The sequence below is a fragment of the Urtica dioica genome, chromosome 4, assembly GCF_054948205.1.
Source record: "Urtica dioica subsp. dioica isolate 48M chromosome 4, U.dioica_male_clone48M_v1_H2, whole genome shotgun sequence".
NCBI classification, from domain to species: domain Eukaryota; kingdom Viridiplantae; phylum Streptophyta; class Magnoliopsida; order Rosales; family Urticaceae; genus Urtica; species Urtica dioica.
The window spans coordinates 17,879,239-17,904,725 of record NC_142759.1 but is presented as its reverse complement, the minus strand read 5'-3'; the positions used below and the strand labels follow the sequence as shown (position 1 = coordinate 17,904,725).

Genomic DNA, 25,487 nt, shown 5'->3' with positions numbered 1-25,487 from the left:
AGAGCTTAAGACGCAAAATTATAGCCAACGTTTAGAAACTTATTAAAAAATAGCCAAACAGACGAGGTGTCACTTGAATAAGCCATTTAAATTTTTCATTTTGTCATTCAATTTTTTTTTGCTACAGTGATTCGTCACTGTTTCTCTTTCATACAGTTTTTTTTTTCTTATCAAAACTTCAAAAATCCATATATTCCTCATATGAACTTGAAATTGAGTAATTCTAAATCCCACGGATTCGTGGCGAAGAGAGCTTCAAAAATAGACTCATTGTGTTAGATGAAAAATCATGTCTACTACTGTAGAATTCCGCCGGAGTTCACAAATTGGTACATTAATTATCATTAATTGTCGAATTTGTAAATTATTTACATTTTTTTTGTTAATTATAACATGTTTAATATAAGAATATTTAAGTCAAATATAATTGTCATTGGCTATTTTCCTAAACATTTGCAAACATTGACTACATCTGAAATTTATAGTTTAGTTTAGACTACAAATCTACAATGCCTTAAAAAAACAGGCAGTGTAGTAAAATAGCCAAAATGAAACTATGAAATTTGTTTTTAGCCTACGTTGCACAATTTTTAGGAAAATAACCAACATGTTTACGTGACAATAATTAAGGTCTGATTTGCCCTTATTTATTAACAAATTCGTCATTTTCCCTCTCTTATTTTTTTCCTACATTTTTTTACATAAAAACTTCAAAAACCATATATATCTCATATGAACTCAAAATTGAGTGATTCCAAACCCTACGGATTCGTGACGCCGAGATCTTCAAAAATAGATCCATTGTGTTTGATGAAAAACCATGTTTAATACCATAGATGTAGAAAAATCACGTTACTACCTTAAATATGGAAATAACTGAAATTTTTTGAAATTATCAAAAAAATAAATGGAAATGTAAATATGATGCATCAATTTTTCATCAAACACAATGGGTCTGTTTTTTAAGATCTCGACGCAACGAATTTGTAGGATCTGAAATCACTCAATTTCGAGTTCGTATGAGAAAGATACGAATTTTTGTAGTTTTGATGTAATTTTTTTAAAAACAAATAAGAGAGAGAGAAAGTGACGAATTTGTTAATAAATAAGGGCAAATCAGACCTTAATTATTGTCACATAATCCATATGACTATATCTCTAAAAATTGTCAAACGTATGCTAGATCCAAAATAGTTGCTTAGTTAGTTACAAATTTCTAAAAAAAGTATGTTAGGTTTTTCTTTTTCTTTTTTTGGTAACTGATGAAGAGCAGTGGTGGACAATATGAGCATTTGGACATCCATATTGTCCATATTCTATAAAAAAAGTTTTCCAACTTTTTATGGGATGAAAAATTCTATTCCAATTTTTTATGGATTCTACATTTTTTTTTTCTACGAAAATGGGATGGAATTATATATATATATATATATATATATATATATATATATATATATATATATATATATATTTTGTTGAGAATTTTATCTTTTTATAATGTTACATTAAGGGTTTTTTTTTATAAAAGTTTTTGTGGTTATGGTTTGGTTTGAAAACAATGACAAAAATTAAAAAGTAAATAAATTAAATTGAAAAATTAAAAGCTTCAAATGAAAAAAATAATATAAATAACATATTTGATTATTGAAAAATAAAAATAAAAAGGACCAAACTTTAAATCCCCTCGTTCAAATTGACATTGACATTTGAAAATCACTCAAAGAATTCGGTAATTTCAAATTCTTCTTGTATTCACTTCTCAGTTTGTTACCAATCTTTTTCTATTGTGAGTGCCTCGACTGTTTCTCGGGAGATAAGCTTGCGCGTCGGTCTTCAAGAATCCTCCCCGGGCTACTAAAGGCGGTTTCAGAAGAAAAGGGTGGAGACAGTATCATTAGGTTGTCACATGCCATCTTTGACAATATCGAAAAAAAAAACAATTTCATGTTATTTCCAGCAATTCAAGAGATCGATGGTATTATCGTCCATTTTCACCCATCGAGTTGAGTTGTAGATGTTGATCTCAATATTCGAGGATGAGTTCTTGCATTTGGAGATGATTGCGGAGATAATTGACCAGTAAGTCGTCGCATTAGTCTCAAAGTACCGGCTCCTCTAATAGATGAACTTCTTTTCGTGAATGGGTACTGAATTCACAATTGGGACACCACTTGTTAAGTTTGGGAAGAGAGAGAATAATGCCGAATAATAAAATAAGATTAGTTTTAAATTAAGAATAAGTGATTGCTTAAAAAAGGAAGCAAAGTCATTTAATTCCCAAGTATCAATTCGATGGTTAAAAAATCAACCAATTAAATAAGGGTTATTAAGTTATATAGCTACACGGATATAGTGGATTGAGATATAGCCCACCTTTGGTTAATTTCTTGTAAATAGCCAAGTAAACTTATTAACAGATTAATAAAAGCCTTATTTAACACAACCAAACATATATTTTAGGTAGTTAATAGGCTGCCACGTATGCAAGTGGACTATTTACAAATTATTTACCAAAGGTTGGCTAATTTACAATTCCTATAGTTTAGGTGGCTTACGTAGCCAAATTTTTATTAAATAAAGTAATATTTTAAAATCGGTAAAATTTATTTATTTAGTCACGTCAATCAAATTGACTATTTTTCTATAAATCTTAAAACATTGACTATTTTATAATTTTAACGTGACTTAATTTGTCTAATTTTTTCGTATTTTTTTGCTCGGATAATTTTTCTTATTATTATTATTAATTTCTTAATTTGGATATATTTGACACCTGTGTCAACTTCTTTTTTTTTTTTATATATATGAAATATCACACTCCATATATCAATAATATTCAACGTAATATTTTTCTTTATGATTTCAAACTCAAATAATAATTAATGTGAACTAGCTAAACAAATTGATTTGTGAATAGTTGATTTGAAAAATGTATGTATGTATTTGCTGGGAATATATATTTCATTATTTATAAATTAGGCTGAAAGCCGCTGAACAATGTCGTTGATTTCCTGATGATATAGGATACTATCAGACATCAGGAAAACGCACGCATTCGTCCTGTTTAGCTACTATATATTTTGTAGACTTCCTGACCAAATATTTTATCAATATTATTTATAAGATTTGTATCTAGTTAGTGACTCACTGACTTGGTTCGTAACTGAATGAATATCAAGAGTCGTCTATATGTTATAATTATTTATTCCTCGGGATTGTAGCAATTAACAAATAGAATAATAGATATATTCACATCACATAAGAAGAGAAGAGAACACACAGAGAAAAGAGAGAGAGAGAGAATACCTCCATTCTCCAATCGTAAGAAGCTTGTTTGTTTGGCCGATCAAAGATGACTGAGGTTCCACGATTTTTCTCAATTATCGAAAGAAAAGTTCTACAGAGAAACAAAATTGTGCGCATTTTACCTGTTTTTTATTTTTTATATATATATATTATGTAAAGAACATAGCATCTTCATATTTATATTTAGAAACACAAATTTGTACGGTGCATGTCAACTTTGTAAATATAACTATTTTGTGATGTTATGAAGTTATTTCATTTGATTCTATGAACTTCTCATATCATAAGAAGTTCGTTGGTCAACATATTGTTTTTGCCTTGAGATGTGCAAGAAGAATCCCTTAAAGTGTGTGAGGATAGTTTAACTTTAAGAAATCTAGTGTTACTGAAGCTTTCCTGATAACTTGAAGGGTAAGTTAACTCAAGTCATCATTGATAGCACAAATCTTTTGGGCACTTCGGAATTCAGGACAAGCCCTGTACGAAGGTTGACCTGAGTCACCTGAATTCTCTTATATTAAGTAATTTGAAGACTTTTTTTTTTTTTTTTTTTTACAAGAGTGTGATGCTCAAGAATATTTTTTTTTTCATCGTTACAATTAGATTCATTTGCGTAAAATTTTAATTATCAAGATTATTATGATGCACTTTGTGAAACAGCGCAATATTTATTTGATTTTGGTGTGGAAATGTGGTAGCAAATACCAAAGAAGATTGTGAGGAAATGTGGAGATAGTTTAACAGAGCAAGCTTGCTTCAAGCTTCCATTTGGTTTGGATTGGAAGATCGGTTTGACCAAATCAAGCGACGGAAAGGTTTGGATTGACAAAGGCTGGCCTGAGTTTTCAAAACACTATTCCATAGCTTTTGGCCACTTTTTGGTTTTTGGGTATCAAGGGAATTCTCAATTTCAAGTGGCCATATTTGATGATCATACCATAGAGATTGATTACAAAAGCTTCAACAAAGATGATGAAAGGGTGGAAACGTTACCAAGCCCATGCGCTACTAAAGCAAGAAAGAGACCTCGATCACCTCCAAGAACGAGCTCGCACCGATCTCATGGTACTACTAATTTTATTAACACTTGATGAAATTATAGTATACCACCATTTTTTTATAATCTTATTTGTATGTTTAGTGTGACATTTTATGAATATGATTTGCAGGGAAGTTGGATTCACTTGACCATCAAAGAGAAAGTGAGAAATCTGTGAATTATTGGACATCCAGGAGAGACAAAAAGTCAAAAGCTCTACAGAAGATGACTGGTTTCAAATCTAACCGCCCATTTTTCATCCGTGAAATTCAACCTACTAGTGTCGACCTAAGATGCTCTCAGCTGGTAAACTATTTCTTTTTGTATGGTTTATTCGTTAGAAAATATGATTGTATTGATAATTTAATTTCATATGCGTTCCTTTTATTCTTTTGTGAAGACTATTACAAGGAGTTTCGCCAAATCTCATCTCGGGATTGGTATGAAGCCCATGATCCTCAAAGTAGTAGATAGAAAAAACAAGTCTTGGTCAGTGAATTACAGTTTCAAAGGTTCCAATAAAGCCAGATTTGGGGATGGTTGGAAGGCCTTTGCTCGGGACACTGCTATAAAAATAGGCGATATTTGTGCCTTTGCAATGACTAAGGCAATCAAATCGATCGTATTTGAGGTTACCATTTACCGAGAAATTGGAAACACCGATTTCACTTCGTTACCTGGTAAGCGCTGTAGCCAATTATATTTATTTTCATTTGCCTGTACGACATCATATAATTTTTCATTACCAGTTGGGATATTAATTATTTCTTCAGGGATGGGATCGAAGAAACCAAAACTTGTCCGCCCAAAGAGAAGTTTAAGTACCAGAAATGCCAAAATGTCTTTGCTGATTAAATCAACCGCTAAGGAAGAGCCAGAGGAGCTATTAGTTGAAAAGGATGGTAATTAAGTGTACATGTATACATATTTATTCGTGTGGCATATGGTAATTAAGAATAAAATTGTGCCTATATATATGTATTTAATATTGATTGAACTTGAAATAGATTCTAGGTGTGAAGTCGAGCGGAGTAGCAGAGCCTCTGAAGTTGCCAACAAATTGAAATTATGTTCAAAACATCCACTTTTTCAAGTTGATTTTCCGTCGAGTTGCAACGCTGTGCATAAATTGGTAAGTAAACATAAAATAAATAGATGTAATAGAAACATGAATTGTATTCTATTGATGAGTATCTTTGCTCGATCTGGCAGAGCATACCAAGTTGGTTTGCAAGGAGTTACTTAGAGGCAAAGACACAAGTTGCTAGTCTTCGGGTGGGTGAGAGATCTTGGGATGTGAAGATTCTATATTATCATTCAACGAGATATCTAAATGTGGCATTTTCTCGAGGATGGTCTACATTTATGAACGATAACTCTCTGCGTCAGCAAGATTTGGGTATCTTCGAGCTGGTCAAGAGAGACCAAGCTGTGTTTCAAGTCTCCATATTTAGGGACCAAGTTTGAATGGTTCTTCACACAAATGGTGTTACAAATACAACAGAACTATGGAATGTTTTGTGCTTTTTTAGGGGTCCAGTTTTTAAAGTATGTACAGATAGCTCTTTTGAACTGCCTTAATCACACTGGCTGATGTGCACTGTGCCCACTTAATCATTTGTTTTACTTTGACTTTGAACCAATGTATTTCCTAATGGTATGTGCTCTATGGTAAAACTTAATCTTAAAGCAATTTAGTGGTGTTACTAAATTAGCATTTGCTAAATTGCATTTTACATAGTATACATTAGGAAATAGAAAAAAATCTTATGTCATAAGTAAATGTACTAAGGTAAGAGGCGGAAGAATAAAGCGTTAATGCAATCTGATCTAAACCTTGTTGAAGCATCTCATCATGTGACAAGTGAGCTGAATAATTCTGTGAGGACTGGTAACACTGAAAACATTGTGGAGAATATCAGCTCTCCTGCTCTCCTGTGATTACTGAGCTTAACTTAGCTGAGAGATCTATAACTGTTGTGAACTCATTGGAAACCATGGGTTTGGATACTTATTGACTTCCGTTGCCTATCACTGATGACTCTGTCTATCATGATGGAAATACTTCTAAAATCACGAAACAACATCACCACGCTATGTCCTTAGATAGTCTAGCAGGTTATACTATAGGGTTAAAAGGTATTGAATGAATTATTTGCTTATTTCAATACTCATTTTGAAACGCAAAAGCTTAAAGCCAATGATTAGACCTTGAAGAAGAATAAGAAAGGTGATGAAGCTAATCTGAGGAGATCGGTTAGGCACAGTAGTGGCCAAGTCAAAAGTATCTATGCCAATATTCAATGATTCAATCAATCATTTGGAATATCCGTGTGGTGGAGTGCGTGATAGAGATAAGGTGGAATATCTCAGTCTTATCTAGAGATAACCATATTAATTTACTGGTTCTTCTTGAACCCAAAGATCGGGCTACTTACCTTCCTCGTCTTGCTTTTGATCTCGGTTTTCCTTTTTATGCAAATGGTGGTATTATCAACAACAACATTTGGGTTTTTTTGGAAAAATCCTATATCCATTATTAGTTTTGATTCTCATTCGCAATTTCTGCAAGTTGTGGTCGAGATTCAAGGGTTTGTTCTTCAGTCGATGCTTTCTTCGTTTAGAGCAATCACAGTGCATCTCTAAATTGAAGATAGAGATAGAGATGAAGTTGCAATGCATCTTCAAACACTTCTCCATTCTTCATATTTATAGATGAATTGAATAGTGTATCTCCAAATATGGAGATGCACTATTTTATCTTTATATTTGTTCAAAACTTTTAAAAATAATATTATCAGCTCAAAATTTAATTTATAACTACAATTTAATACATTATATGTATTATGTATTTATTTGTAAATTAGTGTATTCTAAAAATTATTAATTAAAAAACAACTCATACTTGAAAAAAGAAATTAAAATTACTACAATGGAAATCACAATATTTTACATAGACAATTAAAAAAACATCAAGACATTTAAAAATTACATAATTAAAAAACTTAAGTCACAATACTACATAGACAAAAAAAAATGGATCAAGACATAACTAAAAACTTAAAGGCACAATACATAAAAGCACACTATTTATTTGTATTAATGTAATGCATTTACTTATGTTGTGGTGTGTTTTTTTTATTTTATTATGAAATGTAATATTTTAATTATGTACTCTATTTTCAATTAATATATTGTCATATTTGTGCAATTAATGAAAAAAAATTATTTTAATTTTCGGATATATTATTAATAATATCTATGTATTTGGACTAGTATGAACAAAATTAATGGTGTTGGTAAAATTTGTAATATATAAAAAAAATAATGAGTTAAAACTCAATTATAAAAAAAAATATGGTGGGATCGAGTGGAGATGATCTTATACTTAGAAAATTCTTTGAAGAAAATGTAAAATAACGATGGAGTGCAGATAAAATATATTGTTCACTGATGTAAATATGTAAATTAGAGATGAAAAATAGAGATCGAGTGGAGATGATCTTATACTAGTTGCAATGCTCAGATTAGGAGAGAACTTTGGAGTGGTGTTATATCAAGACTGAACTCTGATCATGCCACTATTATCGGAGGGGATTTCAATGTTGTGGCTGATGAAACTGAAAAAATTGGTAAACGTGGAGTTAATCAGAGTGCGGTTCGAGCTTCAATGATTTTATCAATGACGGTGCTTTGATTGATCCTGGTTTTAATGGCTCTGCCTTCATGTGGTGTGATAATTTCTGTGGGGGTTAAAAATCTACTTTCAAAAATATTATCTCATATTGAGCTTCAATTCAGACCAAGCCCATTACCATTTTTGCAGGTCAGACCGCATATCAGTCTTGGGCCCAGTTCGACTTCGACAAGTCGGCCCAAGATCAGATATGTTCCAGATCGGCCCCGACCTAGTCACACCTTCCAGTATGACCACGTCATCCTGACCAGAAGAATCGGTCAGTCAAAGGGAAATCGCGCCACGAAGACCGGGTCTAGGACCAATTCAACCCCGACAGTGCGAAACGGATCAGGCAACACGTGTCTTCAACGAAGGAGTCTTGCATCGTCTATAAATAGGGGATCAGATGTGTATTTGCGGACAGGAGTTCAGAATTTATTTCCCAAAATTATCAACAGTTTAATGTTTTCAGTGCCGAATTTGCCTACAAGACTTCGTCACTTCCCCCTATTGTAATTCATTTTTGTGATCAATAAAGATTATTAATAATTCCCTCTTATTATTATCTTTCATCTTTAAATAGTTTCTTATACGACGTCTTCTGGAACCCCGATAAAATATATATCATATATTAGCATTTTAATATTTGTGATTGTTGGTCGATCCAAAAATCGACATCAACAATTTCCGTTTCTTGGGCCAGATTGGATCGTATCCTTGTTAATGGTAAATATTAAAGCACCTATCCGGCTATCCAAGTGGTTCATGCCTCGAATTCATAGTGATCATTGTCCGCCTCTTGATTCCGCCAAAAGCTTATTATTTTAGGGAAATTGTTTTACCGTTTGCGCGATAGCAGCTTTGCAGACTTTTTCCCATGATCTTGAATGAGTAATGTACCTACAATTGATATAGAGTATATTTCCAAAGTCTTAATAAGCTTATCCATATAGAAATCTATGAAGAGCCTCATCCGAAAACGGTAATTTTAGGGATAATATTAATTGATACTTGAAAAGCGACAATTCCGAGCTCTGTGATTAAATATTGGCAGTTGGCTAGGATCTGCAAAATAAGAAAACAAAAAATTCCGAGCTCCAATCTCTACGACTACGATCAAAGTTGTTAATTGATTTTTTTCTTCTCTGACATTGAAAATCAGAGTCCGGATTATCAGGTCAAGAACGAGAAGAACTTGGTGAATCTCTTTGTGCACAGGAAAGTTGTTCTTGGTGGTGGTGAATTGTGAAATAGAATAAAACTAAAATAAAATAGAAAGAGGATCAAAAATTAAATTTAAAAATAAGATTTACGAAAAATGAATATAGTATGTAACTAAAAAAAAATAAATGAGTATAGTACTCCCAAATGATTTTGCTTGAGTGAACCTTAAGTGAGGCTAGTTCCTGCGAGATGATAACGAGGGCTCAAGGCCAATTTAATTTGTTCTAAACTGTTTGATGATGCATTATATCACATTGTAATGAAAATAAATTAGAATTACTAAAATAGACAAAAAAAAAAAAAAAGGGCGATAAATAATAATAATTATAACATAAAATCTAAAAAGAATCAATCGGAAAATTTTATAATTAGGGGCCTCCCTATATTGACTGTACGTCTGGCGCTGATTAGAATACTCAATAATGTGGACTGCTCGGATTTATGCTGAGCGAACCACTAAATAAAGAAATTCCATTTATTCATTTATTATTGCCGAGTAGTGTGTTCTTTGAATATGTTCATTTGTTAGCTCCATCCATTGGTCTGGAATGTTTGATTGTAACTTGAACCAAAAAAAAAAAATACGTTTCTTTAATTCCAACAAAATGAAATTCATCGGAAGAATCACTCACTTAAAAAGAATATACGTATAATAACGATTTCGTGGATTTCATGGTTTGGCTTCCGATTCCTATGTTCGAAAACTATATAGATTGCATGCGAAGAGTTATATAGAATTGCCGTTTTAAATGCCGAAGAAAGTCATTGACTTTCGTTTGCGTCGCCGCTGCCGGTGACCTAACCGCCGAGCCGACGAACGCTATATTTTTCGTTTCGTCATTAGTTGTCGTCGAAACGACAAGTCTTTTTTATGAACGACAATCGTTATTTTTCGTTTAACTCAAATCTTTAAAAACGTAAAAATATCATCACATTTTGAGAAATTCCCAGGAAAAGAAAACCCTTTGCCTTATAATCGCCGAATAAGTAGAAGGTTGATTTTTGAAAAAGCCTAAAACTCATATCTAGATCGAGAATAGCTAACAAGTTTAAAAAATTTTAGACCTTCAATATTAATGGTGGTCTAGTCTTTAATGGTGCTTTGAAGAGTTTTTTGTTTTTTTTTTTTTGTTATATATTAATATTGAGAAGACGAAGAGAAGGAAGTGAAAGAGAATAGGTTTGGAGAGTTGGACCTAAAGGTGGCCATATGGGATCGCGCGGGACCCCGTTTTCCGTATTTTTTGTACCATATGGGAAATGGGAAAAAACCGTATTAGGAAATGTGGTACCGGGACTTTTGTCCCAGAACCATCCGGGAAATGGGACGGAACTGAGATCCCCGTTTAACACCATTTAGTACCATATTTTTAAAATTGTATTTTTTTAATTGAAAATATATGAATTTTATTTATTTTTAAATGTATTCATGATTAAAATAAAATGAAAAAAATAAATATGGGAAATATGGGAATCCCGGAACCGCGAAATATGGTACCGGGAATTCCCGGTACCGTGGAAAATGGTTCCGGGATTTCCCGGTACCATTTTTTACAGTTCCGGGAGTCCCATTTCCCACAAAATATGGGACGGGACTAAGGGATCCCATTTCCCGGGTTCTATATGGCCAGTTTTAGTTGGACCCCAACTTTAAATGAACACTTTCTATCGGTAGTAAATATACAAGTAATAATAATAATAATAATAATAATTTGAAACAAAAACAAAATAATAATAATAATAATAATAATAATAATAATAATAATAGTAATAATTTGAAGCAAAAACAAAATAATAATAATAATAATAATAAATATAGTTGTATACACGAATCACGATGGTGTACATTTATTTTTTGATAAGAGGATGGTGTACTTTTATAATAGCAAATGGTGTACTTTTATAATGGTGTATATTTTAGAGTGGATGAAAAAATATATACAGAGATGTCTAGATATATTTAAGTTTGAAAAAAATGTATTTAAATTTTTTTGAAGACATTTTTATCTTTCTGATAAATAAATAAAAATCGATACAAATGAACACTATTTATGTTTAGGGTCCAATCTGTATTTTTTCTTTAAAAAAAAAATTTCTAAAAAAAAATCACAAAAGACTGTTTATTGAATAATGTTTTATGAGTGTCCACCTTCCTCTACTTTATATACTATATGTAATGCATAAGAAACCATTATATATATATGTATATATATGTATATATATTCTTTTAACTTTGTAATTGGTCTTTTTAATATATATTATTTCCTATTACTAATAATAACTATGTGAAATTTATTGTAACTAGCCAAGTTTGACATTCTTATTGGGGGAATAGCCCAAGATTCATTTTATTAAGCAAGTAGAGCCCATATATTCGGCTCAGACCATAATGCCTTCACTTCCTTCGCGAATAATTTAATTAACATACTAGAGTGAGTTAGGTTAATTAATTAACTTATTGGTTGAATATTAGCCTAGGTTCTGATTTTTTTGTGAGGAAAGTTAATTTACTAAATGATTGAATTAAGAATTAGGTTAATTAATTGAATGCTTTGAATATCAATTGACTTAAGTTCTTATTTTTGTAAATTTTTTGTGAATTTCAAATCCTTCACGAATCAGTTAATTAATTAACCTAACTCACTCCAATACGTTAATTAAATTAACCTATTCGCGAATTTACAGTGAATCAACAAAATCATATATTTTTCTTTCTCTTCTTCTTTTTTTGCAGCGAGGATTCGTCGAGACCTCCGTCGAACCGGTTCGACTCGAGGCGGAGAGTCAGCAGTCTCGGGAGACGAACGAGTTCGGTCGCCGGAATCTCACCGGTGAAATGGTTATGCGAGAAATCCAGTCTTTGGACTCGCCGGAGCTTCGAGATCCCGGAGAAGAAGGGCGTGACAGCGGCGGATGTGGTGGAGGAGTCGTCGTCGCAGAGGTTTGGGGCGGCGGTGAGAGGGAAGGAGTTAGGTTTAAGGGAGGTTGTAGATGATAGGGGTAGCTTAGGTAGTCTATTAAAGTTTGGCTATTTACTTAATAAAATATAACATAGGCTAATCCCTTAATATTGCTGAGCCAATTTGGTTATTCTTAAAAGTAGCCCAACAACTAATATAATATATTGATAAACATACCCTTTCCAAATATATATATATATATATATATATATATATATATATATATTAATAATACTAACGTGAATCATATTTTGAGAGTATCACAACTAATATATATATATATACATATATATTGTATTTTAACATATTCTACAATATTATTTTCTTTTGATTTTCCATCGACATGTTGATTTTTCATAGAAAACGGAATTTGAACGGTAAATGAATTGTCATTTTTTACATTTTTTTTTCGTTTGATTTTCTAAAAATCCTGCAGTGTCATCGTTTAAGGGAAGAACTAAAGATCCAACTGCTCAAACGCTTTCTCCAAATAAAAGAAGTCTAGAAAGGGCTTTCTTTTTTCTTTTTTCCTTGAACAAAGAAAGGGCTTTCTAGTTGTGTGATAAATGGTATAACAGATCATATAACTAGGGATTGAAATACCGGAGTTACTGGAAGAATACTGATCGATATACCGGTTTTTGGCACTTACTGGTAGCGGTATGAACAAAACCGCTAGATACCGAGAAAATCGCCGGTTACCGAAAGAAAATCAAATCTGTTACTGAAACTCCGAAAATCAGGTTTTTAAAAAATTTCAGTCAATGATCGTGGGCCGACTTTAGAAAATTTTGAAATTTTAAGCTCATGATCGTGGGTGTTAAATAATAGAGGGTTGATTGCTCCAATGGATGCGTTAAATTGCAAAACGTGATATATTGTAAAAAAAAATATTATAGACTATTTACGTTTTTATCTTATGTATGAAAACACTTTTTTTTATAATGATGTGTTCACTGGATACCTCTCGGTAAATCCGACATTTTTCCGTAAACCACGTCAGTAACGGTAACTTCATCGGTACAGTTTACCTTTACCCTCACTGGATACCCCGGTAAATCATAGATATCTTCCGGTAACCCAGGAAAATATATGAGTCTCGGTACGATATCGGTAACGGTATTTCGATCCAAGCGTATAACTAATATGGCAATGCGTGCTACACGTAAGGTTATCATATAGAAGCAACGTATAGTATAGTAAACATCATGTGAAACAAAAGAGTTCTGAGAGAGAGAGAGAGAGAGAGAGAGAGAGAGAGAGAGAGAGAGAGAGAGAGAGAGAGAGAGAGAGAGAGAGCGCAGTATAGCACCACACAACAGAGCTATTAACATTTGGTTAATATTAAATTGCCTACATATAATCTACTTTTTATTTACAATTATTTAGCGATATAAGCCACATAACATAAGCGTTTGCGTTTTAGCTAACGTTTCGTAAATTTTTTGTAAATAGCAAAAATATTTCGTAAATAGCATAAAATATGACGTAACCAACATTATTTACACATATTTATTAGAAATTTAGTCTGTGTTTATTATCATTCCGATAGCGTAAATAGATTTACGTGGCTATTTACAAAAAATTAACGAAACGTTGGTTATTTGAAAATTTCTAACGTTTCATATGGCTAGATAGCCGCTGGACCCTTTTATTTATTATTTTTTAAAAAAATTATTCATCTACAAATCTCTCTTATTTGTACTAAATTGTTTCAAGCTATTCGAATCACACAAAAAATAATATTTATTTTGGTATCCTCCTCTTAGGAGCCAAATAGGCTTGCTATTTTGTATAAATTTTATTGAATTTTTTGTAATATAATTAATTTATTTGAATATAATATAAAAAGCTATTTTTTAAGTTATCGGAAGGCCATCAGTCGAGTCGCCTGCTTATCTTTTTCCTTTAATGTCATATTCAACTCAAACTTCATTTTTCTCGCTCAGTGTAATTTATATAGCATCAAACATTATTTTATCTCAATCCGAAAGGATTTGAGATGAAGAATTATCAATACTACAACCTTCAAACACAAACACGAAGCAAAACAGACAGGGACAAATTTTGTATGTTTAGACACAAAATTCTCAAAATTCATTTGTAGTGATATTTCCCCCTTCTTATCATTTCGGTGGACAATAGACACGACTTGAAAATATACTACAAAATATATACAGACACGACAACTCGTGTCTATTTGAAAAAAAGCAATTATCACACAAAAATATAGACACAAATAGTCGCACCGATTCAAATTAAAATATTCATACACGATTAGTCACGTCTAGAAGTAAAACCCCAAATCGATTTTTATAGTTCGATACTCTTCACAACAAATTGCTGATGTATGGAGCCTAATCGATCAGCTTGACAGCTGAAGACCTTACGAGTTACGACGATGATTCGCGAATCGACCTGTCCGTTAGCCCTAGTTTTTTCCTATATATATTAAGTGCGCCGATTGTGTTTGTAGAACGCAAAAGAGTTGTACATACTTTTCTTTCGATTTTGGGTATTAGTGAGAATCTGCATCGGCAAAGTGGATGTAGCTTTCGCATTGAAAGTAAATCACTATAAATCTGTATGTGCGCTATTGTTCTTCGTATTTATGTGTGATTCGTTTTCTGATTTTAAGTTAGAAATTGAGGATGAATCCTAACACCGGCATGTCTTTCTCTCCGTATCCATTGCGTGACAACGAAGAATCACTACTCCCGACGTCCATGAAGGACCATTCCACCATATTAAGACCTCTCTCTCTCTCTCTCTCTCTCTCTCTCTCTCTCTCTCTCTCTAATAGCTAAAAACTGTTGATGATGAAGAATCACTAAAAACTTATATTTTTTTAGTTTGCTATTATGTTGTATGTTGAAATTTAAAGGTTATTCTATGGAATTTATATTTAAATGTCAATATAATTAATGATGTAATCTAGTCTAATAATATAAATTTATAAAATAAATCCCGAAGAATATGTTATCCATCAAGCAAATTTCAGAATAAAAAAACGCACGCGACGTACTCTTGAAAATGATTTTATGAACTTTTTTAGGCCGCACTGGCCAACATTGACTAAAAAACTGTATATGCCTCATATACCAGTATGAATGTATGGCAGAACATAACATAATGATCCAATATACCTAATATATATGTATGTATGTATGGCAGTATATAACATAGACCATCCAATATAACTAATTACAAAACCATAGATAGTGATTGCAAAAGTCAAATGATTTACATACGCAACGAAGACATAATAACAAGTGGTGATTCCCAAGGCAAAGCAAGCAACACACACAGAGGGGAGTGACATGAAAGGCAATAGTTGTGCTTGTGCTGGTGGTGGCCGTGGAGAGAGCCTGAAAAAGGAACACAAGTGACCAATTCAAATAAAATCCATTTATGCAGCACAATGTATGTTTGCTATGTATACACTTGAAGTAACCTAAATGTAAACGTACCTGAGATCGGCGTCAGTTAAAATGAACTGCAACCCTGTTGTTTTCCTCCGAAATCGTGATGGACTCGGAATTCTGAATATCGGTAGATGGTATATAATGAATTTCCCCTGTTTTTGCCATAACAGCCACATATTTGGGGCGGCCTAGGTTGCAAGTGGAATCGACTTTGCTGTGAGATATGGGGATCTCGCCATTGTGCGGGACAGCGATTTTGTCGACTTTGTTGAAAGGTGGATATTGAAGTGGATGTTTATCCACCCACACCGTGATTTCCTCGCCATACATATTCCTAAGCGGCGTCTTGGATTTGCAATTTCCCTATACAAACATAATGATATAGAGGTCTGATTTAGACAAGAAGGCAATGAGGATGATGTTGGGTCTTATTAGTAAACTAAAAACTTGGACCGGTAAAATAAATCATGCAAGAAGAATAAAACGATGGCGGCAAATAAGAAACTTGGATAACGACACTCGAGAACGCACAAGGCTCGGGACCTAGGAACCACGTGCATAAAGGATTTAGTCTTAGAGCTCGTTCCAGGAGACAACGCGGTTCGTCTCAGGACTCTCTTGGTTATGAGGAGTTTGCTTTTACACAGAGGAAGACTGAGAAAGAAGCAGAGGTCAAAGTGGGGTCGGATAACCGAAAAATAGACCTCAAAGTTCCAGACAAACTCTCAAACAAATGGCAAAAGCTCCTAATCCAGCTCAATCACAAGGTCACAATCAAGAAAATCACAAAATAAAACCAAACAGACTTGACAGTGAAACACTAAAGAGAAGCTAACAGAGAAAAGCCTCACATAATCCACCCAAACCCAACTAATTCTTACTGCACAAGATATTCTAAATAACATTCGAGTAGATTATATAGATACATACCACTGCACAACACATTCGTTATCACAACCTGTCAATCTCAGAGAAAATAATGTTAAAAATTAGTTATTTTTTCTCAACAGTTTCTGGAAAAATGATATTTTTCCTTCTTTTTATATTTCTTGTCGAATTTTTTTATATGGATTTTGATGAATTAATTCATGACAATAAAATGCTATTTAAAATATAAATTGTGATTTCTAATTAAGTCCAAAAAAATCCTTAACAAAATTTATTTTAAAATTTATTTTTATTTCCGGAAATTTTCGATGAATTCCATTAATCTTCAGCATATATATCTATGAGCCAAGCCAGAAATTGAATATAAGGGGGGGGGCCAACGTTCAAAATTACTACATAAAAATCAAATATAAGAATTAGGAGAGGCAAAAAATTTGAACTTAAAATATATTAAAAGCATTTATATATATATATATATATATATATATATATATATATATATATATATATATATCATGTTATTTAATTATAAAATTTTTAGAAGGATCAATTGCTAAATTTATAAGAATAAAAAAAAAATAGTGACAAATAAATAAATTATTTAATATATAAAAAAAAATACTAGAAGCTCTATAATGTAAAAAAACTAAAACTTTAGAGTGTTGGGTCAAGGCCTCGCCTTACGTCACCTACGATGACGGGATGATGACGCAATCTAGAAAACTTACCATCGCTAACGGAAAACATTCTGAGCAAAAAAATGTAGAATGAGAAGGTGATTATGAATTGAGAAATTTCATTTTCTAGACCCAAAAGTTATGGAAATATCTCAATTAGACCTGCTAGTTAAAAAATATCCAAATTTGGACTTTTGTACCAATTTTGGACGAAAATACCCTTAATTCAAAATAAACCCTCTCTCCATCTCTTTCATTCTCACTCTCACTTTCTCTCCACATCAAAGAACACCAAATCCGATGAGTTCCAACACCCACCACACCAAATCCGACCGAAACCACCATAAATCCGACCTCCACCGAAAATACCTTTGATTTGAATGAGATTTGGAGGTCAATTTTTTTTTAAATATGGGAATTTCCGATGAAGATCATCGGAATCCATCGGATTCGGTCGGATCCGACCGAATCCGATGGATTCCGATGGTCTTCATCGGAAATTTCCGATGGATTCCGACGGGATCCGATGGATTCCGACACGTTCCGACATGTTTGAATTTTTTTTTTAATAATTTAAGATAAAAAGAAAGAGTTTTTTTTTTTATTTTTTATTTATGAACAAAATATACTAATAAAATATGCTAATAATTAGTTGTTTTTTCTAATTAATGATTAGTTTTTTTAATTATGAACAACATAATTAGTTGTTTTTTTTCTAATTAATGATTAGTTGTTTTTTTTTTATTATGAACAACATTACTAATAATTATTTGTTTTTTGTAATTAGTTTTTTTTTTAATTATGAACAACATACTAATAATTAGTTTTCTTTTTTAATTATGAACAACAAACTAATAAGTAGAGAATGAATTTTGTTTAGTAGTGTTATATGGGCTTTAAATAAATAATAAAAAAAAAATTCTTTCTATTTATCTTAAGTTATTAATAAAAATTCAAACATGTCGGAACGTGTCGGAATTCATCGTAACTCGTCGGAACGTGTGGATCCCGTCGGAATCCATCGGAATCCGTCGGAATCCGTCGGATTCGGTCGGATCCGACCGAATTCGATGGATTCCGATGATCTTCATCGGAAATTCCCATATTTAAAAAAAAAAAAAAAATCACTTCCAAATCTCATTCAAATCAAGGGTATTTTCGGTGGAGGTCGGATTTATGGTGGTTTCGATTGGATTTGGTGTGGTGGGCGTTGTAACTCATCGGATTTGGTGTTCTTTGGTGTGGAGAGAAAGTGAGAGTGAGAATGAAAGAGATGGAGATAGGGTTTATTTTGAATTAAGGGTATTTTCGTCCAAAATTGATACAAAAGTCCAATTTTGGATATTTTTAACTAGCGGGTCTAATTGAGATATTTCCATAACTTTTGGGTCTAGAAAATGAAATTTCTCTTATGAATTCGGGTAATCGAAAATGAGAAACTTCGAATAAGAAACAGAGAATCTTAAGCGCCTGGGTCTCTAACATGAAAATTGTATTACAAGAAAGAAATGAGTCAATGACTACAGAAGAAAAAGGGAGAGACATACCATGAATTCGGGTAATCGAAAATGAGAAACTTCAAAAAAGAAAAAGAGAATCTTAAACCCCTGGGTCTCTAACATGAAAATTGTATTACAAGAAAGATATGACTACAGAAGAAAAAGAGAGAGACATACCATGAATTCGGGTAATCGAAAATGAGAAACTTCGAAAAAGAAAGAGAGAATCTTAAACCCCTGTGTCTTTAACATAAAATCGTAATACAAGAAAGAACTACAGAAGAAGAATATAGACATACCATGAATGCTTATGATTCTGATAGCATCGAATTTCTCCAACGTGGTTATACGGGTTTTACAACTTTGTTTAAAAATCCGACACGTGGTCAAACCAAAAGACGACACGTGGAATTTTTTAAATTTTCTTTTTCCTCTTTTTTTTTTCTCATCTGTCTCTCTCTCTTCTTCTGATGTATTTCTCTTCCTTTCATCATCTTTTTCCTCAATTTGTAGTTAGCAACAACCATTTCATCCGGGATGATAGCCAAGATTATTATTTAATAAAAAAATTAACAAAAGCGTCTAAAAAGTGAAAAAGACGAAGTTATTTCAGTATATAATATAATTCTGATGTATTGATCTCTTCCTTTCATCATCTTTTTCCTCAATTTGTAGTTAGCAACAACCAGATTATTATTTAATAAAAAAATTAACAAAAGCGTCTAAAAAGTGAAAGACGAAATTATTTCAGTATATAATATAATTCTGATGTATTTCTCTTCCTTTCATCATCTTTTTCCTCTAACTTGTAGTTAGCAACAACTATTTCATCCTTTCATCATCTTTTTCCTCTAACTTGTAGTTAGCAACAACTATTTCATCCGGGGATGAAATAGTCAAGATTATTATTTAATAAAAAATTAACAAAAGCGTCTAAAAAGTGAAAAAGACGAAGTTATTTCAGTATATAATATAATGAGATATTTATAAGTCATACTTTATAAAAATTATATATACATGTATATAATAATATATTTTAAGATTCATATTAATCGGACTAAAAAAATTATATATAAATGTCTATAATAAAATAATTTAAGATTCGTAGTGTCTTCCAATCGAAAGCAATAATTCAAAATGAAAGTAATTGAAGATGTTAAAATTAAATATTACAGTGAATATGTATGTAGAAACTAAATTTGGTAGTATTTTTAATCTTCTTTTCATTTAGTTTGAAGTAAGGTTACATGTAATCTTATTCATTAATTTAAATAGTAGTTTAAATTGCGCATATAATTTATTTATTTTTTGGATAAAGAGAACTATAAAAACTGTAATACTATACTTTATTAAAGTATTTGGTTTAAAAGATAAATATTTGATACTTTAATGTTTAAATAAATCTATTTTTAGAAATTAGATGCAAAGTTTTATACGAGTTTTTCTTTTAAATCGAATACAACAATTAAGATTACCTCTATAATGATCACATACAATTAAAGTACGTAGTGATAATAATCATTTAATATATATGTGTTTGGATTTTTGTCTAAATTATCACTTCTATTTATGATAATATAAATAAGGTTTTAATGTTCTAACCCCGAGTCCATATATATATATATATATATATATATATATATATATCTAATCGTTAGTGAAAATGCTATAAATGTTCATTAAAAATGTATCATTTCATCCAGTTTAAATACCTCGATATTTATTTTTCATTTCGAGATTAATTTATATTAGATATCTTCCATCAACTTAAGGATAAAAAAAATTCTAAAGAGATTTTATTTTGTATGATATAATATCATATTCAATTATAGTCATTTTCAAGATAACGCTGGTTACTCAATTAATAAACGTTTGCTCCCACGAGCTAGAAAAAAAAAAAAAAAAAAAAAAAAAAAGAACCCTACAGCTAGCTAATAAGAAAATACTTTTTTTTTGTCAGCCAAATAACACGGCTACATATGAATTCCTAATTTAGAAACAAATTTTATTTAAATAAACCCATAAAACCAAACAGAACAAGAATAAGAACATGTGGAAAGAAAAAAAAAAAAGGATAACACATAGGGTGTCGATCTTCAAGTTGGACTTGTTGAGCTACGACTTTCAGTTAGTTCTATAGGACGTGTTACGTACGTGTGGTGGTCGTGTTGCTCGTCGTATATCTTCCGCAAAATCTTCATAGTCGTTGGCTTCTTGAGATTTATTACCTTAGTGCTTTGCGTTGAGAGAGTTAAAGAAAAAATGAGTGGAAGAAGATAGAGGGCTTTATATTTTTGTTTTGCGTTTTGGCTCATATGTGTATATAAGAGACGAAAATAAATAAAAGTTGGGACGGTGGAAAAGAAAATCGAAGCGGTGATCAATTTTTTTTAAAAAACTTGATAATATAATTGACTTAATGGGTTTTGTGGTAGGTAAATAATATATTGGATGTTATTGTCACACACGTAATAGATTCTGCATAATATTAATATTAGTACTTGATTTTTTAGTGTGTATGTAAAAAGTCATGTGGATTGGCATGCAACGTCACGTCATGATAAGTGATCGATTTCTTATCTAATTAATGTCAATTTCCACCATATTTTAGGTTTCAATCACTAACACTTGTATTAATACTTTTGTGTGTCAATGATTTATGTGCAGTTATAACTTATATGTGAATTGAGGAAATTAGAGCAAAATAACAGACTTTGGTGGTGGAAAGAAAAGAAATAAATCAAGCCAGGAAAAAGAAGCAGGCTCACGGCTCAAATTAAAGTTCACAAAGAAGAAATATATTAGTTTGGGTCGCTGGACATCATCAAATAAAAAGCCCATTGATGTATTTGGCTGTTTGGCTAATAAAATACATAATATCTAGGTTTTGAGGGATTTTCGGGGAATTTGTTTCTAGAAAAAATGGCATGAAGTAGCCAATTCAAACTATGGCTTTTGCAAAATAGCCATAGTTTCATTAGGTTAGGCAAAATAGCCAATTCAAAAATCCTTCCCCAAAAATCCCAAACAAAACACGGTCCTCACACAATTTCCCCAAACAGAACACGTTCGATCGTGGTTGATGAAGAGGCGGTTCCGGTGGAGCCCGATGCTACAGCGGCTGCTCCGGCGGCGGCAGAAGAGGGTGCTCCGGCGGCGGCCAAACAGGGCGGCGAGGCTGCTGTGGATGAGGGGCTGCCGTCGAATCCACTCCTGAATCCCCGTCGATCTCCTCGCCTCCGCCGCCGTGACGGAGAGTCCGACAGGAGGTAAGATCGACAGAGCGATCGGTAACATCGCGAGCGTCGAGGACGCAAGAATCGCGTCGCCAAAGAAGGAGATGTTTCGGTTCTGCTTCAGATCCTCGATTTCCAGATTGTCATTAAATTTAATACTGTCTCGATTAATTTTAATACAGCCGTCATAAACCTTACATTATGTCTTTATAGTTCGTTGGGATTAAATTTAATCCAACCTAGATTAATCTTACTTTGGCTAGTTTGCTAATAATTGACAAACTATGACTATTTTGCAAAAGCTTAAGTTCTATTTAGCTATATAGCCGTTTCACCCTTGTTTCTATTAGACCGGGAGAATTAGATTTGAGGGGTATAAAGTTTTGGACGCATCAGTTATCTGGAGTCAGTCTTTTCTTTGGATTTTTATTTGGCTGCGCACGAAGACCAAGATTGTTGTTCACGTGCTTTCGTTTGATCTTCAGTATTATTATTTGTTTCATATTAGTAGATTATTTGTTCTCTTATTATATTGTTCATTATTCAATACATCAATTCTTCTCCAGCCGTATCTAAAGTAATTTATGATGCAATTGTATTATTTTATTATTTTAATTATGTCTAGCTAATTCTTTTTAAACGGTTGAGGGCTAATTCAAGCCCGAGACATGAACGGATAGTCACGGTCTAGACTTTGCTCAGTCTTATTATTGTGAAATTGTAATTACTTTTCGGATCGTAAACCGTTCTTGTTTATTATAATTTCTATTTGAATTGATCACCCAGGTACAAGTTTTAATATCTATAGCCATGCTAGTGTTTCTAATCCGTAATTGTTGAAAATACTAGTAATTAGTGGTACGACTATGGTTATGAGTTTCGTGAGGATTTTGTAATTTTAGTGTAGAGCTTAACTGAGATTAATTGAATCACGCGTGTGAATTTACCTTATTTCGTTCACCTTACTTCCAAATCTTAATGCTTTTGTTAGATTAAATTTAGGACCCTTGGTCTCTGAATTGTGTGACAATTAGGGTTAGCTATCGGCTCGTCGTCATAGTTAGCTAATATAATAGGGTTGTGTGGAGTAGTAATCGCTTGTTTTTACTATTTATGGTGTTGATTTCATAGCTAGTTTTCTGAGCATTGTCGAAACCGAGATTTGAAGTGATCGTCGAGGGTGCGAAAGAACCTTTAACCGTGCTTTTTATCATTTGATTGTCTCTCTTTAGTTTCTAATTTCTCAAAACCCCCGCTTCTCTTTGTTTTATTTATTATTCCTTAAATTAATAAGTTAAATTGTTTAAATATAGCTCTTTGTGGGTTCGACCCTTATTTGCTACTATACTCTAGTAATATTTAAGGAATTTATTTTTTAGCGCGGAACGACACGCATCAATTGCGTGACTTATCTGTCATGAAAAATGGGACTTCGTGACTTCTATCTCACGAAAAATGAGGATTTTATGACTTCTATATCACGAGAATTTGGAATTTTGTGACGTATGTTTCACGAAACCGTGGAGAGAGCCTGAAAAAGGAACACAAGTGACCAATTCAAATAAAATCCATTTATGCAGCACAATGTATGTTTGCTATGTATGCACTTGAAGTAACCTAAAGGTAAACGTACCTGAGATCGGCATCAGTTAAAATGAACTGCAACCCTGTTGTTTTCCTCCGAAATCGTGATGGACTCGGAATTCTGAATATCGGTAGATGGTATATAATGAATTTCCCCTGTTTTTGCCATAACAGCCACATATTTGGGGCGGCCTAGGTTGCAAGTGGAATCGACTTTGCTGTGAGATATGGGGATCTCACCATTGTGCGGGACAGCGATTTTGTCGACTTTGTTGAAAGGTGGATATTGAAGTGGATGTTTATCCACCCACACCGTGATTTCCTCGCCATACATATTCCTAAGCAGCGTCTTGGATTTGCAATTTCCCTATACAAACATAATGATATAGAGAGGTCTGATTTAGACAAGAAGGCAATGAGGATGATGTTGGGTCTTATTAGTAAACTAAAAACTTGGACCGGTAAAATAAATCATGCGAGAAGAATAACACGATGGCGGCAAATAAGAAACTTGGATAGCGACACTCGAGAACGCACAAGGCTTGGGACCTAGGAACCACGTGCATAAAGGATTTAGTCTTAGAGCCTTTTCCAGGAACAACGCGGTTCGTCTCAGGACTCTCTTGGTTACGAGGAGTTTGATTTTACACAGAGGTCAAAGTGGTGTCGGATAACCGAAAAATAGACCTCAAAGTTCCAAACAAATGGCAAAAGCTCCTAATCCAGCTCAATCACAAGGTCACAATCAAGAAAATCACAAAGTAAAACCAAACAGACTTGACAGTGAAACACTAAAGAGAAGCTAACAGAGAAAAGCCTCACACAATCCACCCAAACCCAACTAATTCTTACTGCACAAGATATTCTAAATAACATTCGAGTAGATTATATAGATACATACCACTGCACAACACATTCGTTATCACAACCTGTCAATCTCAGAGAAAATAATGCTAAAAATTAGTTACTTTTTCTCAACAGTTTCTGGAAAAATGATATTATGATATTTTTCCTTTTTATATTTCTGGTCGAATTCTTTTATATAGATTTTGATGAATTAATTCATGACAATAAAATGCTACTTAAAATATAAATTGTAATTTCTAATTAAGTCCAAAAAATCCTTAACAAAATTTATTTTAAATTTTCTTTTTTATTTCTGGAAATTTTCGATGAATTCCCTTATTCTTCAGCATCACCAGGAATGCTGATGAATTCCCTAATGACGTAGGCCTCGCCTTACGTCACCTACGATGAGAAAACTTACCGTCGCTAACGGAAACATTCCGAGCAAAAAAAAAGTAGAATGAGAAGGTGATTATGAATTCGGGTAATCGAAAATGAGAAACTTCGAATAACAAACAGAGAATCTTAAGCGCCTGGGTCTCTAACATGAAAATTGTTTTACAAGAAAGAAATGACTACAGAAGAAAAAGAGAGACATACCATGAATTCGGGTAATCGAAAATGAGAAACTTCGAATAGCAAACAGAGAATCTTAAACCCCTGTGTCTTTAACCTAAAATCGTAATACAAGAAAGAACAACAGAAGAAGAGTCGTGGATCAGGTGTGGTGTGGATGTGGATCAGTACTGGGGTGGGGTGAGGTGGATTGACGAGGTGAGGTGGGTTGATGTGGCTGGGGTGAGGTGAGGTGGATTGATGTGGCTGGGGTGAGGTGGATTGACGAGGTGAGGTGGATTGATGTGGTGTGGTGTGGAGGATTACGATTGCTTGCGCGGGAGTTAAAGAAAAGGGAAGCTGGAGAGTCGTACAACCGATTAAATCGAGAGAGTGGTGAGTTTGGGGCTTGGGCTTTATTGGGCCAAAAAAATTATTTTAAAATTTTGGGGGGGGGGGGGGGGGGGGGGGGGGGGGGCAAGGCCTCCTCATCATTCAACGTAAGTCCGCCACCGACACCACACTAGTACTGATCCACATCCACACCACACCACACCACATCAATCCAC

The 25,487-nt window shown here is 33.0% G+C and overlaps 1 protein-coding gene and 1 long non-coding RNA gene across 5 annotated transcripts; one reads left to right on the top strand and one right to left on the bottom strand.

The window, feature by feature from the left end:
• The first annotated feature begins 3,331 nt into the window (after positions 1 to 3,331).
• On the top strand, positions 3,332 to 5,972 carry LOC149400963 (B3 domain-containing transcription factor VRN1-like). The gene is made up of 7 exons (XM_089610558.1): positions 3,332 to 3,415; positions 4,005 to 4,371; positions 4,476 to 4,651; positions 4,746 to 5,025; positions 5,119 to 5,247; positions 5,353 to 5,477; positions 5,558 to 5,972. The coding sequence occupies exons 1-7, from the start codon at positions 3,353 to 3,355 to the stop codon at positions 5,810 to 5,812; spliced, it is 1,395 nt and encodes a 464-aa protein (XP_089466684.1). The 5' UTR covers positions 3,332 to 3,352; the 3' UTR covers positions 5,813 to 5,972.
• Positions 5,973 to 15,460: 9,488 nt separating this feature from the next.
• On the bottom strand, positions 15,461 to 25,007 carry LOC149400962 (uncharacterized). Of its 4 annotated transcripts, none has more exons than XR_016296649.1 (3): positions 24,964 to 25,007; positions 15,679 to 15,996; positions 15,461 to 15,576 (listed from the first exon to the last, which is right to left on the bottom strand). It is a non-coding gene; the product is annotated as an uncharacterized LOC149400962 (long non-coding RNA). The 4 variants fall into 4 exon arrangements; XR_016296647.1 differs by lacking the exon at positions 24,964 to 25,007 and adding an exon at positions 18,875 to 18,943; XR_016296646.1 differs by lacking the exon at positions 24,964 to 25,007 and adding an exon at positions 18,746 to 18,789.
• Between the last annotated feature and the right edge of the window lie 480 nt (positions 25,008 to 25,487).